The sequence below is a fragment of the Cavia porcellus genome, unplaced genomic scaffold (assembly GCF_034190915.1).
Source record: "Cavia porcellus strain 051 isolate PalLab524CR breed Dunkin Hartley unplaced genomic scaffold, mCavPor4.1 scaffold_2, whole genome shotgun sequence".
Lineage (NCBI taxonomy): Eukaryota > Metazoa > Chordata > Mammalia > Rodentia > Caviidae > Cavia > Cavia porcellus.
In genome coordinates this window covers 98,635,881-98,659,436 of record NW_026947485.1, presented here as the reverse complement: position 1 = coordinate 98,659,436, position 23,556 = coordinate 98,635,881, and the positions used below count along the sequence as shown (strand labels likewise).

At 39.6% G+C, this 23,556-nt stretch overlaps 3 protein-coding genes and 1 non-coding gene across 10 annotated transcripts in view; 2 read left to right on the top strand and 2 right to left on the bottom strand.

Annotated features, from left to right (window-relative positions):
• Dhx32 (DEAH-box helicase 32 (putative)) overlaps window positions 1-7,939 on the top strand; it is a 62,493-nt gene extending 54,554 nt beyond the window's left edge. For all 3 annotated transcript variants that reach the window (XM_063244917.1, XM_063244914.1, XM_063244916.1), the window contains exons 8-12: window positions 2,934-3,125; window positions 3,758-3,907; window positions 5,323-5,510; window positions 6,318-6,499; window positions 7,420-7,939. In XM_063244917.1, coding sequence (XP_063100987.1) covers window positions 2,934-3,125; window positions 3,758-3,907; window positions 5,323-5,510; window positions 6,318-6,499; window positions 7,420-7,591 — 884 coding nt within the window. In that variant the 3' untranslated portion in view covers window positions 7,592-7,939. The remainder of the gene's footprint in view (window positions 1-2,933; window positions 3,126-3,757; window positions 3,908-5,322; window positions 5,511-6,317; window positions 6,500-7,419) is intronic.
• Window positions 7,732-21,770, bottom strand: Bccip (BRCA2 and CDKN1A interacting protein). Its single transcript, XM_003479812.5, has 7 exons — window positions 21,403-21,770; window positions 14,858-14,932; window positions 14,103-14,183; window positions 11,237-11,326; window positions 10,338-10,525; window positions 9,245-9,419; window positions 7,732-8,172 (listed from the first exon to the last, which is right to left on the bottom strand). Exons 1-7 carry the CDS (start codon window positions 21,568-21,570, stop codon window positions 8,002-8,004), a joined length of 948 nt encoding a protein of 315 aa, XP_003479860.1. The 5' UTR covers window positions 21,571-21,770; the 3' UTR covers window positions 7,732-8,001.
• LOC111754512 (small Cajal body-specific RNA 23) lies at window positions 17,196-17,320 on the bottom strand. The gene has a single exon (XR_002789191.1). It is a non-coding gene; the product is annotated as a small Cajal body-specific RNA 23 (non-coding RNA).
• Window positions 21,771-21,870: 100 nt separating the features above from the next.
• The window catches only part of Uros (uroporphyrinogen III synthase), a 41,121-nt gene continuing 39,435 nt past the window's right edge, over window positions 21,871-23,556 (top strand). For 2 of the 5 annotated variants that reach the window (XM_013143621.3, XM_063244911.1), the window contains exon 1: window positions 21,877-22,114. The gene's annotated coding sequence lies outside the window, so the exon portion shown is untranslated. Of the gene's footprint in view, window positions 22,115-23,556 lie in introns of all 5 variants that reach the window. The other 3 variants (XM_013143620.3, XM_003479616.5, XR_010046275.1) reach the window with 2 other exon arrangements.

Genomic DNA, 23,556 nt, shown 5'->3' with positions numbered 1-23,556 from the left:
TCCAGTTACTTTGAGTGAGGGCTGTGAGAGAGGTGTGTGACCTTGCGGTGAGCTATCCTACAGGAGCATGCTACTGCTGACAGAAATGCATAATAAAAATGATGCTTTGTTCTTCTGAAAGCTGCCTTCAGAATAAAGCAGACAGATCTTGCACAGCTGTGAAGAAGCCTCGTGCTAAACATTTATATTTCATTTGTTAGCATTATTTACCATGGAGGACATGTACACAGCACTGCCATAAAGAATCTTCATCTAAACTCTTCTGCTTTTAGCTAAGACAATTTTATGGGCCACAACGGGGAAATATCTTAAAACACAAAACATAATATTCACACATCTGATTCAGTTATTTATTAGGATTCCTTCACCTGTGTAATCTGCATCCATTAACTCATTCTTTCTAATACGATAAAACCCAAAGTACATCTTCCCTTTCTCTCCTTAGGACCAGGAACAGAATAATGAAGTCATTTCTTTTCCTAGCTCCATGCGCAGCCAGCTCAGCTCCTAGGTTTACAAATGAGTAGTCAGCACTCTGCAGGGACTGACCTGGCTGTCACACTAGATGGTTTTGGGGACAGTTTGCAGAGATCCTGCAACTTATAATATAGCAGCTTTGCTGATTTATAGAATCTGGTTTCTAAAAAGATTTCAGTAATTAAGTTTATAATCTCAGCCCCCTTACAGTGTTTAATCTTAGATACTCATTCCTATACCTGCTTCTTGCATCTTCTCCAGGTCTGTCCCATGTCATACCACTCTGACAGAATGTTTGGACTTTTTTAAAAAAATTATTTATTTAACTTACTTTTGGTTTTTGTTGTTGTTGTTGTTGTTGTTGTTTTGAGGCAGGGTCTTGCTATATAGTTCAGCGAGGCTTTGAACTTACTTTGTAGCCCAGGTTGGCCTTGAACTCATGGCAATCCTGCTGCCTTAACCTACCAAGTGCTGGCATTACAGGTGTAATCCTGTAATCCAGCACTTGGACATAAATGGCCCATCTGTTTCATTCCTAGGATTACAACCTCTCAAGATCTCAACTTTGCCAAGATGGTTAGTCCAGCGGTAGCCAAGAATGAAAAAGTAGGACACCAGTGCTCCATACAAGCACTTAAGCAGGAGAGGGGTCAAAACCCAGGACAATATCCCTGGGAATCCATGATTTTTCTGCTCATTTTCAAAGCCTGATGGGAAAGTCAGAAACAATAGGAAGGTTGAGCATTTCCTCCCAGTTGGAGATTAACAGAAAGTAGGACAGAGACCTACTAAGCACCTACATGGACAAACATCCTGACATTTGGAAAGCTCCTGTGTTGTGTGAGACCGTTGTGCCCGTCTTGGTGGGCGCCAGTTTCTCTGCAGATTTCCCTTTACTGCCCACTCTGTCCCTGACCCACATTTTTCCAGGAATTGATCTTGCAGGATTGGCTTGCAGTGGGTTATCAGGTGGAAATCATTTCTGCCAGTTTCTCTGCTCTCCCCTAGCAGGACTGGTGCAGTGAGCTATAAGGCAACAATGTTATTTCTCAGCCTACACAAGTTGTTTCCTATGGGTTGATGTTGAGAATAGGGTTACTCATTTTTGCCTACAGTTTTGACAAACAGCACAGCAGTGAAGGTTTGGACAGCAAGTAAGTTTTTGTTTTTATTTTTTTAAGCAAGTAAGTTTTTACTGTTTCTTTAAACTCAAAGATGCAGACAGGTTCAGTTCTTCCTAGGTTGCCTGCCCATCTTACCCGTACTGGGATTGAGACAAATGCAAGCAGTCATGTAGTTCTCATAAATTATCCAGGTTCTTGATAGAGCAGCACAGCAGCTTTACACTGTGATTTGCTTCTTTGTGTGGCCTTTATTGTTGTGTCAAGTACCAGACAGGAGAAGAAACATGTATTTTGTTCTAACCTTATTCTCAAAGATAAAGAGAATAAGTGCACTAATTTAGGGCTGGGGATTTAGCTCAGCAGCATAAGAGCCTGCCTTGCAAGTGCACAGTCGTGAGTTCCATCCTCAGTACAAAAAAAAAATAAAAATAAAAAAGTGCACTATTTGAATAAGTGGATTGGTAGAAGTGAAGCACAGATAATAAAGACACACCATTGTCCATGTAATATAAACCTAAACAATAAAGGGATGGAAATTGCAGTTTCCTGTCTTTATTTGCACTGACAACTGAACATTCTTCCCTACTATTTCTATTATCTGTGAATACTGAGTACATTTTTTTCTGTATGATGTGTATTCCTGGTTTTCATACTCCAAATTGTTTTTACTGGGTGCTAGGCTTGTGTATTTTTATCTTGTCAGGCACAGAATATTTTTGTATTCCTATAAAAATTCTTGGCACTTTGTCCTGAGTTGCTGTGTGATCCTTTCTGGACTTGCTGTGTAGATTTATCCACAACCAATGGTTGTGCTGTGATTCAGGTTCTGACTGGCTGGTGGTAGCAGGCCCTGCCGTGGAACTTGGTTGAGTTCCAGACAGTGTTTCATAGTCTTTTCCACTGGTCTGGCAGTGCCCTGCAAACCTTTGCTGTGGGTATTCTGCTGCCCAGTCATGGGAGGACTCGGCTCCCAGTCCCACCTCTCTCTCAAGCCCTCTGCCCTGTGGGCTGTGGCCACCTTAGTCTCCTGGGAACCTCAGCACTGCCTCAGAAGGGATGAGCACAGCACGTACCGTCTGGCTGCTCCTTCCTGCACAGCCTACAAACTCTTTCAAGCTAACAAGATAAGCCCTGCACAACCACAGGGTTCATCTTGTTAGCTTCCCCAACAGGAATTACATTCTTTACTGCGTGATAATCAGTGGCTTGCAAACTGTTGTTTTACAGATTTTGCCCACTGTTTGCTTGTTTTATGTGGGAAAGAAAATCCAGTATGTCTTGTTTCACCTCTGCTGTATAAAACTTTCTGATTATCTTTTATTCCTCTTCTAGCACCAGAAAGTCTGATGCAGGCATTGGAAGACTTAGATTATCTGGCAGCGCTGGACAATGATGGGAATCTTTCTGAATTTGGAATCATCATGTCCGAGTTCCCCTTGGATCCACAGCTCTCAAAGTCTATCTTAGCATCCTGTGAATTTGACTGTGTAGATGAGATGCTAACCATTGCTGCCATGGTAACAGGTATTCCTTAATGACTTCTTTATACTATGAATCTGCACCAAGTATAGATATGAGATCTATTTGAAACTATATTTCAAAGAGTACATAGCAATGATAGTATTTTAATAGGTTAGAAAAATTACAAAATAACTTCAATATGAAAAACTCCAAATCTAGTAAATTCCTTAATCAAGAATGCAAAAACATGCTTGCCAAGTTTACTTTTGCTAAAGAGATCAGTACAGGTTAAGATAAAGTGCCACTGAAACTGCTCTTGCTCAAATAACTATGCATTTTTTATTTCTGGCAGCTTCATTCATCTTGGTATGTTTTCATGTGTTCTTTTGGTGGTAGCACAGATGAACCCTGTGCTGCATTTTAACAGTCCTAATCCCCAATTTGTCTAGGCCTCTGAGCTGTCTTCCACCCCTCTCCCACCGGAATACTGTTAACAGACTTTATAAAGCAACATACACAAAAGAAGAATTAGGATGACTTGGTTCTAAATTTGACTTCCATAAACAATAGTAACATTTATACAAAGAACCAAGTTAGAACCAGTTCCACAAACAGTAGTACCCTGCCCCACTGTACTCTGTGCAAAGATGAGTATCTTCATTATTGGTGATCATGTGAACTTTTGCATTTCAAAGCTCCTAATTGCTTTTCACATCTGCCTCACGGAGCTGAGGAAGCTTCCCTGACTCGTTGGAACACATTTCTACATCCTGAAGGCGATCACTTCACCCTCATCAACATTTATAAGGCCTACCAAGACGTAACTCTGCACTGTACCAGTGAACGTAAGTAAATGCATCTGGGTCTCACATACTGTTTCTAACTTCTTTACCCAAATAAGGCTGAGTGTTTGAGTGGACCTTCTTTACCATCCTTTCCTCTAGCCCGGTTGCTTACTTAAGTGGAATGACACTTGAGGTCCTAAATCACAGTGGCTGCTGAGCTATAGACACTTATCTTCCTACTCCCAGTGTCAGTGTGCTGCCATGTATGCCTGTGTTCCCAGAGCTCTGATACTCTGCAAAGTCAGCCTTCAGACTAAACTTGCTTGGGCCTTGCTGACGGGAACACACAGAACTCGGAAGGAAGATAAAAGCAGACATCTCCAAGTGCCCACTGTCAGAGCTCTGTGGTGTCCTCTTACAACTTAGCATTGTCACTTCCCACATGGAGACTATTGAGCACTGGAAACTGAACCACCTACGCTCCAGGGAATAGTGTACTCATGAAAGCTGGAAGGGATCTGACTGGCGCATGACCGACAGGGTCCAGAGGGCATAAGCATTGTTATGTGCCTGAGTGACAGTCGATACATTAGCTCCTCAGGCAGGTAGCTGCTAAGTGATCAAGCAGCTTCTATGTGAGGGGCAGCAGGCAGAGCAGCATAGTGGAGGTTGAAGCCACCAAGGGTTGCCAGTGAGGAGCTCCCTTCCTGAAAAGATTTCTCTCACCTTTGTTTTCCATGAAGCGTCTTTTATCTCCTGTGCTACTAAAGATGGTATGAAAAATACTTGAAATGATATGGAAAATATGACAGTTTAAAAAGTCAGCAGAATGATACAAAAAGTAAGAAATTAAGAAAGATCAGAATTAAGAGTTTTTAAAAAATAAGCAGGCTGAGTGACAGTATTTGAACAAGTACAGTCTCTTGCTCCAAACAGGCCTCGATGGCCAGGGCAAAGTCAGTATGTCTTCAACTTAACATGCAGGCCATGTTGAGGCAAAACTCAGATATATACCAATGGCAAGAAAGACAACTTCAAACTAACCCAGATGAGTGAGATACTTTCATGTATTAGAGGGATTTATGCTGTAAGCCTTTTCCTTCCTAGTTTAAATGTTGTAGTTATGTACACTGCTATATACAAAAGACAAAAATGTAAACCAGCAAAATCTCTGCCTCCCAACAACCACAGGTTGAGGGAAATGTGCTTTTAATCAGCAGTGTTAACATGCTGTTTCCCAGTGTGTAAGATCCTGTCTCAGTCAGCTGGTATAGGTGATGCCAGTGACCCCGTCCCCTTCTTGGGACCGCCACAGGCGATCTTGTGGCCACAGAGAAGCTTTTCCCTGCTGCTTTCTTACCATTTGTTTATGTGACCTTCTTAGAAGAGTACATGGGCTTACAGTGCCTGCCTGACCCAAACTCTTTCAAGCTTAGGCTGAATCTTATCTAAGTAGTCTCTCTTCTCTTCCTTAGACTGTGTGGAAAAGTGGTGTCAGGATTACTTCCTCAACTATTCTGCTCTCAGGATGGCAGATGTTATCCGAGCTGAACTCTTAGAAATGATCAAGCGAATTGAGCTTCCCTATGCAGAACCTGCCTTTGGCTCTGAGGAAAACAATCTAAACATCAAGAAAGCACTGTTGTCCGGTTACTTTATGCAGGTAAATAGGTGCAGATTTGCTTGGCAGGGGCTGTGCAAAATACTGTATACTCAGGATATTCAACCCGCAGTCTTTCTCTTAGGGTGATAGTTTTGTTGACTTTACCTTTGAATAAAACTAAAAATACGTATGTTACTAAAGAGTTGGTATTTATATTCCCTCAAAGGAGTACAAGGCCAACCCACAGTATGTTGATTTGTCCAAAGGAAAAAGACCTTCTCAGTACAGAAAGAAAGATGAACGTCAGATGTAATTTCTCCTCTCAACTGGTTAGCCACTGATATTAAGGCATGATGAATAAAAAGACTGTCTCATTTTGTCTTTTCTACAGTGAAAGCTAAGTAAAACACATTACAGAAGTAGGGACACCCTTCACATCATAGAGAGAAATTCTATAGTATGTCCATATAAAAACACTTAACAGTTTTAACAGAGAAAGATGATATTTCAGCATGAATTTCCTCAACTGTAACAAAAAGGTATCTGTGTCACAGGGTTTGATGTTAATGAGCTACGACGGCATGTGTAAAGTCTTGACATTTGAGTACATAGTCCGTAATACAGCAAGTAAATGTGCAAAGTGTATTTCATGACTAAAACATTCACCTTATACCTGCACTATTTTAACTTACTGTCCTGAAATTGGTGGTTAACATCATCACTGTCCTATGTTTTTGGCTTACTTTCTACATCTGAAAACAGGAAACAAAGGCAGCACGTTTTAATGTTAACTATTCAGTATGAAATACTTGTGTACAGATCCTTCCATTGATGCAAAATCTTTTTTTCTTTAAAACTGCCTTTCAGATTGCTCGAGATGTCGATGGGTCAGGTAACTACTTAATGCTAACACATAAGCAGGTGGCTCAGTTGCATCCCCTGTCTAGTTACTCCATCACCAAGAAAATGCCCGAGTGGGTTCTTTTCCACCAGTTCAGCATATCTGAGAACAACTACATCAGGATCACCTCTGCTATCTCTCCTGAACTGTAAGTCTAATGGAGAAGAAAGGGGTTTCTTACTTACACATATAGGAGCGAATGACAAAATTGGTTTTTATTCTGTTTTCAGTTACAAGTTTATACTGGTACCTGTCTTTATGTAGACAGTACCTACTACAAGCAGGTCTCTGTGGGTGATACCTAAGAAACATCCCTGCCTTTAAAGATAAGGTACAAATATGAAACAGCAGTGTCTTATAGAGAAAAAAAAGGTTACAGGAAAAGCACAGTTATCAGGTACACTGACCTTGAGGAGTAATGAGTTTTTGGAACAGGATGCTATGGCTGGAGCTAGTGAAGAAGGCAAAGAAGGAAAGGGAAGGTTGAAGGGATAGCAGGTACCACAGGGCGTAGGGCTTTCTGGGCCACATAAAGGATTTGGATTTTATTGTAAGTAAAGAGCAAAACAGCTGGTTTTAGGCAAGAAGAACATCTCTACATAATGTGGCAGCTAAGCAGAGAATGGTAAAAGGGGTGATAGAACAGGCTGTTGCAGATTCTGGATCCATTTCAAAGGCATCACTACTTCTTGGGCAAAGTGATGTTCAAGGCAGCAACCAAGAACATACTCATAAGCAGCTAGATAGGGAGTGGAACTGATTAAGAAGCAAATCTCTCCCAAGCGTAAGATCTGATTGTTCTCATATGGTGATGAGCCTAGAAGTAGTTCCTATCGGTGGTCAGTGGTAAGGAATACTTCCACCGTACAGCCCGACACTAGAGAAGCTAACTTACCCTAAAAATGTAATTGGATTGGCAACATGAAAACCAGAAACTATTTATTATTAAAGGTAAACTGAAATGTGGGGAAGTTAAACACTAGTTCGCTAAGGCTGGGATGGACTCAGACATATTGTTTGGTGTTCATCACACCCACTGCCCTCATCTAATCTTTTTGATTTGAACAGATTTATGCAACTGGTACCACAATATTACTTCACTAATCTGCCTCCTAGTGAAAGTAAGGATATCCTACAGCAAGTCATGGATCACTTGTCTCCTATTCCAACCATGGAACAGGAACAGACCATGTGTGAGAAGTGCCCGGAAACTACTGAACAGAGATGCACTATTCAGTGACCGACCACCAAACCCAAGGTGCAATGAGGATCCCAAAGTGACCTGACAGTGGGCCCACTGGAGCTATGTGCAAATATTTAATGTAGAGGTGGGTACCACACCCACAGGATAGTCTCGAAGAAATAACACTTTGTACATGATTTTAAAATAAAAAATAGAGTTTTTATTGAGTTCTTTAAATTCCTACACCATTTTTTTGTCTTATTGGAAGTTTTTAATGAACCATTCATAATTTGTCCAAACTTTTTTTAAAAAGACATTTTGTAAATGTGTCACAGACACATGGAACAGAACCCTACTTTTTGTAGAGGACTTTAATCTGAATAAAGTAATGAGTTTTCCAGTAAATCTTCACTGGATTTTCTTGTAATTTTACAAAAATGAGCCCATCACTGTCCATGGGAAATGGGTTATACTGACAGATGTTCTTTCAGTTTATCCATGATTTCACTCATCTTGTCACTGGGAATTAACATCACAGTTCGCAAGGGCTTCATTGGTACATCATCAAAAGACCACCTGCCTCCCAGACAAGTGTCACCCTCCTCTTGCACTGAGTAGCTGAACTTCAGGACTGCCTTCTAAAGCAAAAAAGTAATCATGGGTTAAAAAATGTGGACAACCCAAAGGCAAAAGTCACTTCATCTACAACAAAGAATATTATGTCTGACATATGTTCAAATAAGAATAATGGCTAGAGGAAGCAAAAGCTCAGAATAAGATATTATGAAATATTCAGTAAACAGATTTTTAACACACCCAAGGCACACGGGTTGGTGTGTGCCATTTCTAACAGGTGAACAGGAAGCTAAATAATCTTAGTTGTTTTACCCATTTATATAAAGTATTCCTAATTCCAAAGGTGCTCATATTCATAATCTCATTTGATTCTCAAAATAAGCTTATAACAAGTAAGTAAAATTGAGACGCTTAACATTATTTGATAGTTAACATCTATACATATTTTTCCCAAATTCTGAGGTGCTCAGGCATACGTTTTTTAAAAAATTATTTTTACTACGGATTTTTACTGGAAAACAGGAGCACAGCTAAATCTATCCTGCTTCAGTACTGACTGCCTCAAAAGTAATAGGTGATTAGCATACAATTCAAAAACCATGTTCCCTCTCAGTAATGTTAAGATTTTTGAGAGGAAGACTGTGTTAAGAAAGAATATTCTCTAGTATCTGGTTGTCCATCACCATGGAAGCTGCCTCTTTTGAAGGAATGCTGAAAGGTCCCGACAGTGGAATAACAGTCATAACTAAGGGAACAGTGCAGCAGGTGCACCCCAGCTTCTGTACTGACTGGCTGTGTGATCTCGGGTAATTTCCCTGATCTGCCCGGATTCAGCATTCACAGAGTAAACGATTTGTGTCTACCTCACAGCATGGCTGCAGAATTAAAAATCTCACAGCATATTATAAATTCTGAACAGGCACTCCTCCTCCTCCTAACACACACATTCCACCTACAGTGTGGCAGGAAGGTTGTAAATAGCCTTTTGAGTACCTACTTTGTGCCAGGTGCTATGTTAGCTGCTAGCCAGTAGCCATACTTAAAGAACTTTCATATAAAATGAGAAAACAATAAATTTAGTAATTTTCAAGAAAATCCTCACACTTAAGTATATGTTAACAAGATTTGTCTTACCTCATAGAAAAATTCTTCCTCTGCATTTGCAAACATTAACACATCCTTCTTTTGGTTGCTCCATTTCTTTTTAGAATTAGTTTTTCCTGCTTCCACAAATGTCTTACTAATGAGAAGATAGAAGTGGCACTTCCCACAAGGCTTATTCGTTTTGTGTGCTTCTACTAGTTCTTTCCTACAAGGTAGACACACAGAACGTTACTTGTCAGACTACCTTAAACTGGTACAAAACCAGAGAGAGACTGTCAGTAGGTTTTGCTGGCACAGGCTTATGGACAGGCATTTGATCTGGATACTTCTAAAGCTGTGACTTTTATTTATGCAGTTGTCTGCACTTTAGCGAGATTATGGCACCATTACACAATAGCGTCACGAATTGTCTTGAGTTTATGTAGGTAAACAGCGATTAACAGATGAGTCTCAAACTCATTATCACTGCTCTATGCAGTTAAAAATGTGGAAAGAATCTAAATTTTTTAAAACAATGACTAACTGAAACATACAAAGGCACACAGCCACAACTAACATGACTACCTCAGTATTAAATGCAGAGTCCAGGACTAATTTCTGACATACTGTAGAAACTGCAGACATGGACGCCTGAATTGTAGAATAATCAATAGAATGACAAATTGTTTCGGTGCTTACATTTAAATACTTTATAAACCTAAGAGCTCCTGCATTAAAACACAAATACTCCAAAATGCAAGAGATACAGAATCAAGACTACAATTTCATTAGTTATAAAATACATCAAAGGAATTTGATTCAATTTTTGTTATTGTTATAATTGTTTAGCATTCTATTCATGTTATAGAAATTAAGGTGAAAAATAGTCAAATGGGATAAGTCTAAATACACCTACTTTTGCACTATTTAAATGTTTACACTTAAAAAAAATTACCACATATAATCAAAACTCTTCAAAAAAAAAGCAGATTAGAAATGAATGCACCTCACAAAATTTCTTCCCTTCCTCACATTAAACTTGCTTCCATCTGTTCAAACTCTTTCTATACCTACACGTCCCATTTCAATCACATTATTTAATCTACTTGGCACTGTTTAAAGGCATCTTTCCGAAGGCTCTTACTGAAGTTGCTGGTGCATGGGCAGAGCGATCTGTGGAGGGACGTTAATGAATCTTTCACTTAGCAGAAAGCCTACAGGCTTAGTGTTGTCATTTAAAAGCTTGTCCAGCTGTTCAACCATGCTCTTTTCACAGTTCTTCTCACAGAAGTTTAGAATCAACTCTTTAATTTGTTCAGCACACTGGGTACCCTAGAAAGCAAAGAGAAACTTTGCTTTTTATTACAGGCCATCACTTAAGAGGCAAAAACTTGAAAGTGAGAGGCACTATTTTTTACCTCACAGGTAAGTGCACTTTCCTGCCAGTCTTGACAATCTGGTACATCTTTGGTGTTGACTGCTTAAATATTTCTTAAAAAGTAACTACACCTGCTTAGTTACGGTAGAGACAGGGTTACAATTAACACACAATGGAATAGTAATTCTAATCTATCTCACAAAAACAATGAGTGACTGGAAAGTTCATCTTAAAATTAAAGATTTTTAAATGCATAGCTTGCATCTTATTCTCAAGAGAACAGGCTGCTGGTGTTATTTTTATGAGAATCCTTCGGTAAGTCCATTAAGAAGAGAAATCAAAACACATGTAAATGCCAGTGAATGCTCTCAGCTTCAGAAAGAAACAAAGCCTGAATGTCTACTGTAGCAGCAGAGATCAGTTGCAAAGACACCACACAATCATTTCCTGCATCAAACGCCAGGTGACTACCTCAGGGAGTAAACAATTTAACCAAGTGCCAGATATTCAAAGCAAAAACACCTTTGCACTGAGGAGTTACAGTAAAAGCTCAAATCCTTACAGCTAATTTAACAATGTGACATAAAAGACATCCTCACCACACATTAAATAAAAATGGTTTGGGTCTAAGGAAGACCATTCAGACACCACCCAATGAAACTAACCTTTCTTTCTGTTAAATTTAAAAGGCTTATGAAACCAAAAATCTCATCTTCATCCATATCATCATCACTGTCTTCTGAAACATTCGTTTGCTATTCAAAAAAAAAAAAAAAGAAACATTGAATTACTATATTTGAAAAACTAGTAATACCAAATATTTGAAGTGTCATTTATCTTTTCACTTTAAAAAGAATAACTTTGGGGCTAGGGATTTAGCTTAGCAGCATAAGCGCCTGCTTTATAAATGCATGGTCGTGACTTCGATCCCTGGTACCGATGATTTAAAAAAAAAGAACAACTTTGTTTTCTTTCTGTCAGCTTAGAAAAAGCATAATATCCTCAGTGTCATGTGACTTTACTCAGCTACACACAGGTAGAAAATGAGAAAGTAATTCATTAGACTGCTAATTTCATCATATTTCTTCATAAATGAGAAAGGGACAAGTAGTCCAGGAAAAAAGTAATAGATAAACCAGTCCTGGACGCATATGAGTTTCCCAGAGCTTCAGAGGATCACCCCTAACACACACACACACACACACACACACACACACACACACACGCACACGCTAAGGTGGCAAAACCTGAATAGTAAGGGCAGACAAAAGGCCAGGGAAAATACAAGACTCCCTTTTTAAGTCCTATGAAATAAAAAAAAATTAGTTCATAAACAATTAATATCCTCCTGGAACACCCTTACTGTTCCTCTCCTGGGTATGCTGTTCTGTATGTCTAGGCTCACAATTAGATCTCAGACTATCTGGCTCTGCAGCAAGGCTCGAGCTGCTTAACCCACTTCTCTGTTCCATCAGACAACACTCATTCCATCTCATCCCTCCCTCTTTTAAGCCATTTCAGTCCACAATTTTTTAGACTTAAGTACTGTGCAATTTACCACAGAGAACTCTTCATCTCACACAATTCATTGAGTTCTCCCTGTCTTTGTCTTTCTATGACCCTAGGAGCCTATATTAAGAGTCCAAATCCACCTAATCTCAAAGGCTCCAACAAATACTCTGGGTAGTCGGCTCCGAAGAACAAAAAGTATCTATGGTCAGGACATCTCAAGTGTCTCTTTGGACACCACAGAAGCTGTCATAACTAGAGCTTTTGCACGCATATCCTTTACAAGGCTGCATCTTCCAAATGGATAAACTATCTATTGGATAACTATTGGATGAAAGCAACTGCTTCTCAGACATACCCATCAGGTTTTCTAAGGCACTAATCAACTAGAGATCAGATTCGATGAAAGAGCAAGTGGTCTGCTTCTTGCCATTGCCCTAATAAAAGAAAGCTATTGCAGGTTTTACTTTTCTCAGGTCACTAATGTTATCAAAGGCCTGAAAATGTCCACTATATTCAGTCACAAAGACCTGATCTTACAGTGTTTGAGTTTTAAGGTGTTTCAGAAATGAAGAGAAGGTAAGAAGGTGGCCAGTCTAGGACTGCTGCTTAAAAAAATTGGCCTTGAAGACAAAGTGAGGTGGCTCAAGTTAAGCCATCTAAATGAGCCATTATACAGTAGCCTGTTTGTTTTTTCACAAAACAGACTAAAGAACAAGTTCTGGAAATGTAAAAGACCTCAACAGATAGACTGTCTATCTATCTATCTCTATCTATCACTTGCCATGTACCAGACACTTACAAGCACTTAGCAACTCATTTTATTCACCCACCCAAGCTGCTAGGTAGGTGCTAGTATCATTCTGAACTAAACTTTAAGGTCATAGAAGCAAACTGCATCTTCTACAGAAGAGCCAAATGACATACTCTTCTGATAACTGCCCACTGAGTAGTACACTGTGTGTGCCTTCCCCTGGCTAGACCTTCCCTCCCTTGGGAGACCACTGTGTCATTGCAAATCAAATGACTGAAGAAAAGGACCCTTTATCATAATAAGCTACACATTTCCAACTGGTTCTTTTGGAATGCTCACTCTTGGAACCCAGATAGAAAGGCCCACAGGGAGAAGGCCTGAGGCTCCTGACCCTGAGTACAAATTGGGTTCCCAATAGAGCCAGCACCAACTTGCCAGTCACATGGTTAGCCATCTTAAAAGTAAAGCCTCTAGTCCCCTGTTGAGCTTCCTTGGCTAATGTGACAGAGCAGAAGCAGATGAGTCATCCTCACTGAGCCACATCTAAACTACAGAGACACAAGCCACCTATTTGATTTGCTATTCTATGACAATAAGCTCTGGGGTAGTCTGTTAGTCTGTTAATTTAAGAGATGGCCTGAACAACCAGTGATACAGTTCTGACTCTGCACTACAGCTGTCAATGAGGACAATTCCCTTTTTCTTCAAATGCTGCTCCTCTGCTTTTATGGTATCATCCTACTGCTTTTTCTCCAGTCATCCATTCCTTCTGGCCTCCTCTGTTGACACTGCCACTTACTTTCCTCACCTAAAAATATAACTGGTATGACAGTGTGTCAGTCCCCCACTTTCCCTGGGAAATCCCAACCACTTCTGCTACAACCCCCAAACCTCCAAGGCTCCAGTTGCTGCTCAATATTTCACGTATGTCACGGGCACCCCAAACTCAAAGCATTTAAATTCAAAGTCACATTCTTCCTCATAACTCAATGTTTTTCCATGTTTGCCCTCTTGGTTGCTCAAGCCAGAAACTTGGAAGTCATCCTTGACTCTCTTTTCTCTCATTCTGACAGCCAATCACACAATAAACCCCATCGCATTGCATCTCCTGGGTATCTTCTGAATTGGCTCACTTCTCTCCTCCGTTGCTGCTAGTTGGCTTATGGCACTGGCCTTCTGATCAGTCTTCCAAGGGTACTTCCTTCCAGTTGAAGCTGAACAGGGTAAAGACTTCATGTAATACAAATAAAAGCAACTGTCCTACTTACCTTAATCACACTCCCAATATGGTTCTGTTGAATTAAGAGATCTGTTAGTTCTGCAGTATTCACAGGAGCCTTCAGGAAAAGCTAAAAAGGGAAAAAATTTTAAATTAAGATCAAAGTTTCTAATAAAACTTAAATCCCTTCTCCAAATAAAAACAGTGAAATCTTAAAACTTGTCCCAAAAAGATAACCTAGAAGAGCAACCCCTAGAAGAAAAGCCCAGAAGAATCAAACAAGCTAAAGGTTAGGATATTTCCAAAAACAGGAGTTAATGGTAATGAGGCGGTATAAAGGTATAGGAGGAGGAGGATGGACAAAGGGCCAAAGAATTTGGTGAAGGTCACTGGAGGTTATACAGGTTAAAGAACCAAAGTCAGATTATATGATACAAAACAGTAAGTCAAGTCACCAACGATTGCACCACCATAAAGTGCAGTAATTGTAAGAATTATTGTACCTCACTAAATTTGGATGTGAAGTACAGAAAACAAAATGGTAGCTCAAGGAGGTTTTTTTTAGAATACAAAAACCTTGAACATAGTAATCAAAAGAAAGATCTGGGAAGAGTGGCACTAATCTAGAGGATTAACCCTAGCAGAAAATAGAAACAGTTCTTCCCAGAAAACTATAGAAACAGGAATGCTGTACTCATACTGCCAAAACAAAGAAAAAAAAAAGGAATGAAAGAATGAAATTTAAGAGATGGCCTGAATTTTCTTAAACACCCAAATTTATATGTAATATGTGAAAGACAGTACCTGCTGCAGTAATTTCTTAATTCCATCATAATCATTATCTGAGATGGAATAGGCTTCAAATTCCACATTCACTTCCTGTAAAGGACATGGAAAATAGACGGTTATATATATAAATGATTTAGGCATTGTTTTCCACTTTGCAGATGTTTTCTTTTTCTTCAACTTCTACTCTTTTAGGTTATTACTCATCTATAAAAGATGCCAAAGGGACAAACAACAAAACACAAGAATACAAAAATGATTTCTGAGTAACTATAAATATCTAGGCTTCAAAACAGGCAAAGACTGTATAGGATGCCCTTCCCAGACCCCGATGCAGTCTGATGGAGTTTATATTTGTAATCCCAGGAGACAATTATTGGAATTCTAGCAAGTTAATTTCAATCTCCCACTTTTAGCATAAAGACAGCAATAGACACAAATATAAACATAAATATAAATATATATATACATAAATAATGGTGGGGAGCTAAGGGGATCCTAAGTCCAGTTAGAATACGGCTAACCAGAACAAAGGCCTCAATCCAAGGCCAAACTCAGTTTTATTAATTTATTAAGAGGGGAGGATGAATGACTGTGAGAAAGGTAACAAGTGTTTTGTGCTGTGAACTGGACTAGGTAGAAGGCCTGACAGTACCTCTGCAATATGCAGAGAGAGAAAGATGCAGAAAGAGTAATCTGCATATCACAGGCTGAGGAAGTATCTTGTGTTCCGGAATCCACCCGTGCTTTTGGCCTTGACATCTACCCTTTATTCCTTGAGACCACATAGATTTTTTTTTTTTTTTTTTTAGCCTCAGTCTCAGCTAACAGCATGTGTGCGGGAGCCATAGATGGGGCATCCCTGACCTCTCACTTGTGTATCTGTACCTATTTGTCAGTACTTCCAACAGACCCACATGAACTACTTAAAGCCAATTAAGGTAACTTTTTTTTTTGTACTGGTGATCAAATTCATGACTTTGTGCTTGTCAGGCAGGCACTTATGCCACTGAGCTAAATCCCCAGCCCTAAAGCCAGTTAAGGGAATAAAAAATATCCTAGCAAGCTCTATCCATCAACACATGAAAATAGGGCCAGGGTTAGCCAAAATGGAGATAAAAGCTCTTCTTTTAAGGACAGCCATCCTGGTGGTCCTCTGCAGATTGCCACCTATACGGACTACAAAAGACAGTCATACTATTACTTTATGTGACACAAAAGCCTAACAGGAACATAACACTCAGAATGACCTCATTTAGATACTTAGGAAGTCTAGTCAAGATCAAACAGTCACAGCAGCTACAAAGGAGAAATTATCACTTACCTGGTGGCAAAAAGTAATAAAATTACACCAACATTCCTGGAACTACACCAAATTCCTTCACATATAGCCCAAGGATTTGAGGATATACTTCATTCACTTAGCAAATATTTACTGAGTATCAACAGGTACCAAGCACTTGAGATAAAATGGTGAGCCCTATAGACATGAATGATCCTGCTCACAGGAACTGATGGTGTAGGTGGGACTACAGATAGGAAAGAGACACTCATGGAAATAAATGTAAAACTGCAACTGTATTTGTCACTTAAAAAAAAGTACATGGTGCTGTAACAATTTAAAAAAATAAATCAAATTCTGGAAAAGCATCCTTAAAGAAGTGACATAAGCTGGGAATTAAAGACAGGGATCCTGGAACAGGGAAGAGTGTAAGTTAAGGCCCTAAGGCCAGGGGAAATACCATCAGTCCAAGGGACCGGGAAGAAGCTGTATGTAGTTGGGCTCACTTATGTATCTCTGTGAAACAACGGTATATAAAAGATGCTACTGAAATAGCCCACAAAAAGATGAAACTACTACTTCATCAACAAAGCTTTAGATGCTTTTAAATGCTACACACGATTTAATCCTTGAGCATCCTAATCATATTTTTATAAGTGAATGTGCACTCTGATGAAATATCATATTTATAAATTTACTTCAAATTTTGCAATTTGGGTCTCAGCTGAAGGACCTACCAGAGAAAATCAGACCTATGTTGGTCTTGCTATCCATATATATTTATGTGCTCTCCTGGCTATGGTATCAGGTTCAGCACATGGACTCCAAATTCCACTCTGAGGTATGCTCAGTCAAATTTTCTAATTAGTAAAATCCAGTAGACTGGATAGGCGTGTCCTAAACTAAATAACCATCATTTTTTAGGCTCTGAATTAATTCCTTAGAAATAATTTTTTTCTATTTATTTTTAAATTTCTGAAGGGTAAAAAGTCAGTTCTTCAAGTCTAACCAACTACATACTATCTTTAAAAGGAATTTTCACCATCCAAGCTACACTGGACAAGCAATGTCATTTGTTGTACTGAAAACCGTGGTGTCCAATGTTCACTCAGATAGGACACCCCCAAACCAGTTCCAATTCTCTTGCTCACAAGTGGGCAGATCAGGACCACATGGAGAAGACCAAGCCCAGTGAGCACTTAAATTCTTTTTTTTTTTTTATTTTAAAGACAATAAAATCAAACAAAATAAGACAGAACAAAGGCAATCAAAACAAACAGAGAAAAGAAAGTACAGAACTTCAAAACAGGATAACAGGAAATCAACAACAGCTATCATTGTAATCTTATCTTCACAATAGTTGTCCATTCCATCAATCAGAGTGAAATCAAATAAAACAAAACAAAATAAAACCAATCAAAACAGAACATTAAAAAAAACAACAAATCAGGACAAAATAAAACAGAACACTGAATTTCAAAAACAAGGCAATCTTATTTCATAACTTACTTGTTTTCTAATAAATGTACTTGATGTTTAAAAAAAAAAGACAAAAGGAAATTCCCCCATATTTGCTATACTGCATACTGTTACCCTCCTAAAAGAAGCTGAGACTACTGGCCTTAAGCCTGCAAAGTCAACCAAACAATACAAGTTGTTTCTGCACCTCAGTTATTATCAACTCAGCCTGTCCTCTGAACCAGCCGGTTGCTTGGGGTGGGAGGGGGCTGATTCTCAGCCCAGTGCTGGTCAGCTCAAGGGAGAGGTGAACTAGCTTCTCTCTCGCTGAGTCCCACATGATTTGCACAGCTTACTGGGAGAGCAAACTAGCTTCCCTCTTTCAATACAAATCCTTTCAATAAGGGTATCTAGAAGCTTCAGACCTATATATCCTAGCCTATTATGGCACAGCCATTTCAACAGATTCCAAATGGATTATTTGTCCACAGCCCTTTGCCTGCACATGGCTTCTGTCCTTTCAGTTTCATATGACAGCTCTGTCACCACCCCACCCTAGGTGATGTAGAATTTAAACATTAAAGCTGTGGTGTCTAGCTTTCTCATCCTTTCCAGTGAGTATCTCGAGCTACTGACATTTTTTATTGTTACATGAAGTAGAAAAAGAGCAAGTATTTTGAATAAATGCAAGTGAGGAAAGTAAAGCAAGGATATAGTATGTCAGACTTTCAAGGCTCTCACCAGCCCAGAGGCCCAGTCTGTTCCTGGAACTAAACTACTCCAGTCCTGGAGGAAGGTAACTGGTTCCAGAGTACCTTATCACACATCCTCCTTTCTGCTGAAGCTATTCTCCCAGGGTTTCTATTAAGCATAAGTAAGAGCCTTACCTACACATGCCTATTCCTTTTCTTCACATCTTTTCATTATCCCCTCCTTACCCATTAACTTTCCTGTCACTGACAAAATACCACACCTACAATTTAAGGAAGGAGAGGTTTATTCTCAGTTTTCTACATAGCAAAATAATGTGTAAATGTTTACTTTCTGAGATGTTCATTCATCTAATAATAAAGCAATAAATATCCAGTAAGTGTTAGAGTAAGAGAAACTGTTCTAAGAACTGACGACTTCGGTCAAAAAAATCATACAGGGCAAGAATTTAGCTCAGCAGCACAGCACCTGCCTAGCAAGTGCAAGGTCGTGAGTTTGATTCCTGATACCACCCTCCCATTGTACAGTAGTAAAAACCACAGTGAATGCACAGAATAGTTTAAAAAGTCTTATTAGCTATTCTTACTATCCTACTCCCACTCTCTAGAGATTGTCAAACAACACACACATAATCTGAGATATTTAATTTCTTATTCCCTTCACACAAGAACTATATAGTATGTTCTTTTAACTTAATGTACAGTCTTCCTTATAAAATAGTGATTAATTCCTAAATTCACAGGGCTGCTGGTGCATTAAGTGAGTTAATACAAAATACACGAGAGCCTGGTGGATAAATTCTTTCCAGTTACTGAATCAGGCAAAAATTCTTACCACTTGCTGAACTGGGTGATGTATATATTTTAAATTTTCACACTTTCAAATTATTCTCTAGAGACTGAGGCTGCATCATTTACACTCCCACTCACAACATATGTGCCTATTTTTCTACACTACCAATAATGGTTATTATAGTATACAAAATTTTTAGTAATTGGCAATCTGTTTGATTTTTATGTTAATGCAAGAAGCAATAATTTCTATAATCCAAAGCTAATACAACACCCATTTAAAAGTTCTTATAAGTCAAAAATGGATGCGCTTGCTTAGGCAGCACATATACTAACTGAAAAATAGCGAGAAGACACACCAGGCAAGAAGTCAAACTAAAGAGCTGATTTGGACAGGAAGAAGTATATACCCCAAACCACAGTTCTGTCCCTAAGCCCTTAGTGCATCCACACTTCTCCATTGCTCCTTTCCACTCTCGTTTTGATTTAGGTTTATCTCTATGACTTTATTTCCCATCTCTTACTTATTCTGATTCAGCAACTCGACCTTTCTGTCCCTCAACCAAGAGGGCATAGGCTTTTCTTAGGTGTGGACTAGGATGACTGCAGTCAATGATGAGAATGTCTGGATATTGAAGGTAAAGCTAATGGGATTTACTAATAAACTGGATGTGGGATAGTGAAAATAGACAGATTAAGATTACAGTTAACTCACAGGTTTGGGATCTGAACAACTAGTAAATTGGGGAATCATTTACAGAAATGGTAACAATTAAGAAAAGTATAAATTACAAACTCTGCTTTGGACAGTTAAATTTGAGGCGTCTCTTTAAGACATTCAACAGGGCAACCCACTCAGGACCCCTACTGTCTCTCCTGACAGTTTTCTGTCCCCAATAAATACATTCTGCTCTTAACCTCTGTTGTTCCTAGAATTCATTCTTCAGCTTCAGAGAACATAAACTTGTACCAGACATCTTAGCAGGTGGGGAGTTTCTTTTCCCTATAATATTTGGAGATTCTCCAACAAGATCATTGGGCAGAGAAATGGGGAACTATGTGACTTGCTTCTCCACTTATCCCCATTTAATTAACACTACCTAAGCAATTATGCTTGTAATCTTATTGGTTAATCATAGTTTTGTCCCACATTTTGCCCACTTTGTGATTTCCCATTTTTCCCCACCTTGGACCTACCTCATCTCATGGTTTTGCTCTATAAAAATTTCCTAAAATGACAGGGACCTCGGCAACCCATGAGGGACTCCTTCTGTCTCTCCTAGGCAGAAACCTTCTTTTCCCAATATATTCTGCTCTTAAGAAGAAAGTGGGGAAGAGTTACCTCAGCGGCACAGTGCCTGCCTGACAAGTGTGAAGTCCTGAGTTCGATTCCTGGTACAAAAAAAATAGAATAGAAAAAAAAAGACATGCAACAACCTTAAGGATCACTCAATCTTAATTATTTATTCAATAAATAAGTGTCTATAATGCCAAGCACTACACCGGCAGTAACTTTTCTAAAGAATGAACCCGGTTCTAGAAATCCTTTAAAATCAAACAATACGATTAGGTCAGCTATTCTGAGGAGGCAGAAAATGCAGTTTTCCAAAATCTAAACAAGGAACGAAAAGCTCTGCAGGATGAAAAACATTTGAAAAGATTACGGAATAGCAGAAAGTCTTCAAAAAAATGAGGTTTTCTACGTTAGGTTCTTGGGTCTGTTTTGTTTATTTGTGAGAGGTGGTGGTACGGAGGACTGCACTAGGGAGTGCAGAGCTACATCTCTAACCCTCCTATTTACTTTGGGATACAATTTCCCTAAATGGACTAGGCTGGCCTTGAACTTGCAATTCTCCGGCTTCAGCTTCCCGAGAAACTCGGATTACAGGCATGTACAAGTATGTTATACACGTGTGTGACTATAACAAAATGAAACCCTACGGTCTCTGTAACTAATATGCACTCATTTTTTAAAAAAATGAAAGATGGACGTGAATGAAACATAAAAGCGCAGGAGGCCGAGAACTGTTGCTGCGGTGGGGAGAGGATAAACTTGTAGGCTCCTGTTGGTCTATTAAAAGATCAGGGGATTTAATACAGACAGTCACTTCAAAACCTGAGTAGGGAGGAAGGGTGTGACCGGGCCACGGAAACAGTCACAATATTTCTGTGCCTGAGGTATGGAAAAGACTCAAGTGGAATTTTAAGAATTTATTATCTCCAGTTTCTGTTTATCGACCTTCAGAAACAAAGTCACAAACCTATGCAGCTCAAGGGATCTTCACACTGCTAATCAAACTGGGATACCATGTGATTCTAACCTCGTCAACGATTTCGTCATCTTCGTCCTCTTCTTCGTCACTGTCTTCACTTTCTTCGTCTTTGTCTTCCATTTCATCTTCCTCCTCTGCCTCTTCGCAATGAACCTGGGCTTCCGACGGCCGCGAAACCCCGCTCGCCACAGCTCTCCTTTTCGCCCTAGATGCCATGTTGCCGCTCACACTGCGCCGGCACAAATTTCACCCTCTAACCTTTCGGACCAATTATTACTAGCAGGTGTAGGAGACATCAAAAATTCGGCGATGAGTCGATGTCAACCCCAGTGACCCTACTGAATTACATAACTCTGATGTTGAAGAGTCCTGTACAACTTAAAGGTTCTATCCAAGCCTTTTATTTTTCCCTTCATCCCCGCCTCATTTCCTTACTCCTTCCACGTCTCCCCCACTTCACACAGTGGTTTGATCCACCTAACCGGCTTCCTTCCGGCGCGTAGATGTCGGTGCGCATGCGCAATCGCCCACCAATGCACTGTGCTGAGTCCCAGAAGTGGGCACCAGCTCTGAACTTCCTGGGGTGGGATGTAGTGTGTTGTCCTGCAGTTGAGCACTTTGGTGGTGGGGGCCAATTCTATTGTCATTCCCCTGCAGCGTTTTCTCTGGGACTGCAAGATCCCGCCTCTCGACGTTGCGGAGCGTCGTGCAGGGCAAGGTCCCGCTTCTTAGCCCTTTGGGGCCCCTTCAGTCCCGCGAGGTAGGTGTCTATGCTCAATGTCCAGCATGCACAGCCTGGGTTCCCGACGTTCAGGGCTCTAGCGATAAGTGACATAGTGAGGCCGTGACTCTGATCTGGTCCCAGTTCGAATGTCAGCTAGTGCCCGCGCAGATTAGCACCGGTCTTTACGAGGCTCTTAAGAGTTTTTTTTTTTTTGTTTGTTTGTTTTTTTTTTTTTTTTTTTTTTTTAGTCATAGAGATTTTCCGTGTTTTAGAGGTGGGGAATACAATAGTCTAAAGTAAAGGCCTGAGCCTGTTTTGAGAGGGTTATTGAAGGGAGGCTGTGAGACACAGGAAAGTGTATGCCTCAGTTGCCTTGAGCCGTGGTCAAGTGAAAGTACTGCTCCAGGGTTGCCAGAAGCTGGAGTTCTGCATTTTTACTAGAAATATTTTGATTGATAAAGCCTGCACTGCGTAAATAGGATCTACCAGTTAGGTTATCCCACAGACTACTCATTTTGATGTAAAGGCTGTTACTTAGAAAGAAGATCATTAGGGAAAACATCAGCTTTCTGAGAGGGAGATCTCTGGTTTCCCATCATTATTCGTGTAAAAGTAATGGGTCGGATGTTTGATTTGTTGATTTCATAATGTTTTGAGGCCTGTACCTCTTCCACTGGTTTCTTTTGATTGGTTTTATTGTGTTTTATCCTCTTTAAAATAATAAATAAAAATTTACTTTTTAATGTAAAAGAATAACAAAGCAAAACAGAATGAGCTGCCTTTAGTAGTTAGGTAGTCGTTGCTGGAGAGGTTTAAGCAGAAGCCTGATGATCTCTTCACAAGTGAAGCTTTATCAGGAGGCTTGAGAATCAGGTGACTCTGAGTCCCCATGATGGTGTTCTCTGCTATCCATGCCATAGATATTACACTACTTAATCAGAGCTCCACACTGTTGGTATGGCTTAGAGTAGCCATACCAAGTCCTACAACTGTGCAAAATATGTCCTTGTAATGAATACCTATCAAAAGGCTAAGATTAGGAGAAAGAGACTCAAAGCACTGTACAAATATGTCATTGAGACATCATGGGTCATTTCTTCACCATTTCTTTGCTATTTCTTTATATATTTCTATTGAAAAAAATCATATATATATATACATATATATATACCACAAATTTTACCATTTTACTCAAACTTTTAAGTATATAGCTCAGTAACATAAATACATTCGCAGTATTATACCGTCATCCATCTCAGCACTTTTTCTCTTGCAAAAAAAAAAAAAAAACTACTCACTGTAACCCCCCTGCCCACCCTCTTCTCACACCTGCACAAACTGGAAACCACTCTAGAATTATGTAGGTGGAATTTTTTTTTTTTTATGGATACCAGGGATCAAACTCATGACTACCTGCTTGCAAGGCAGGCACTTATGCTGCTGAGCTAAATCCCCAGCCTATATAGGTGGAATCTTAA

Coding starts and splice junctions, on each gene's coding strand:
- Bccip (XM_003479812.5), bottom strand. CDS start 21,570: ATGGCATCTAGGGCGAAAAGGAGAGCTGTGGCGAGCGGGGTTTCGCGG. Junction 11,327..14,102: donor ATATTGGGAGTGTGATTAAG/GTAAGTAGGACA, acceptor TTTTTTGAATAG/CAAACGAATGTTTCAGAAGA. Junction 9,420..10,337: donor CCCATGCACCAGCAACTTCA/GTAAGAGCCTTC, acceptor TCTACCTTGTAG/GAAAGAACTAGTAGAAGCAC.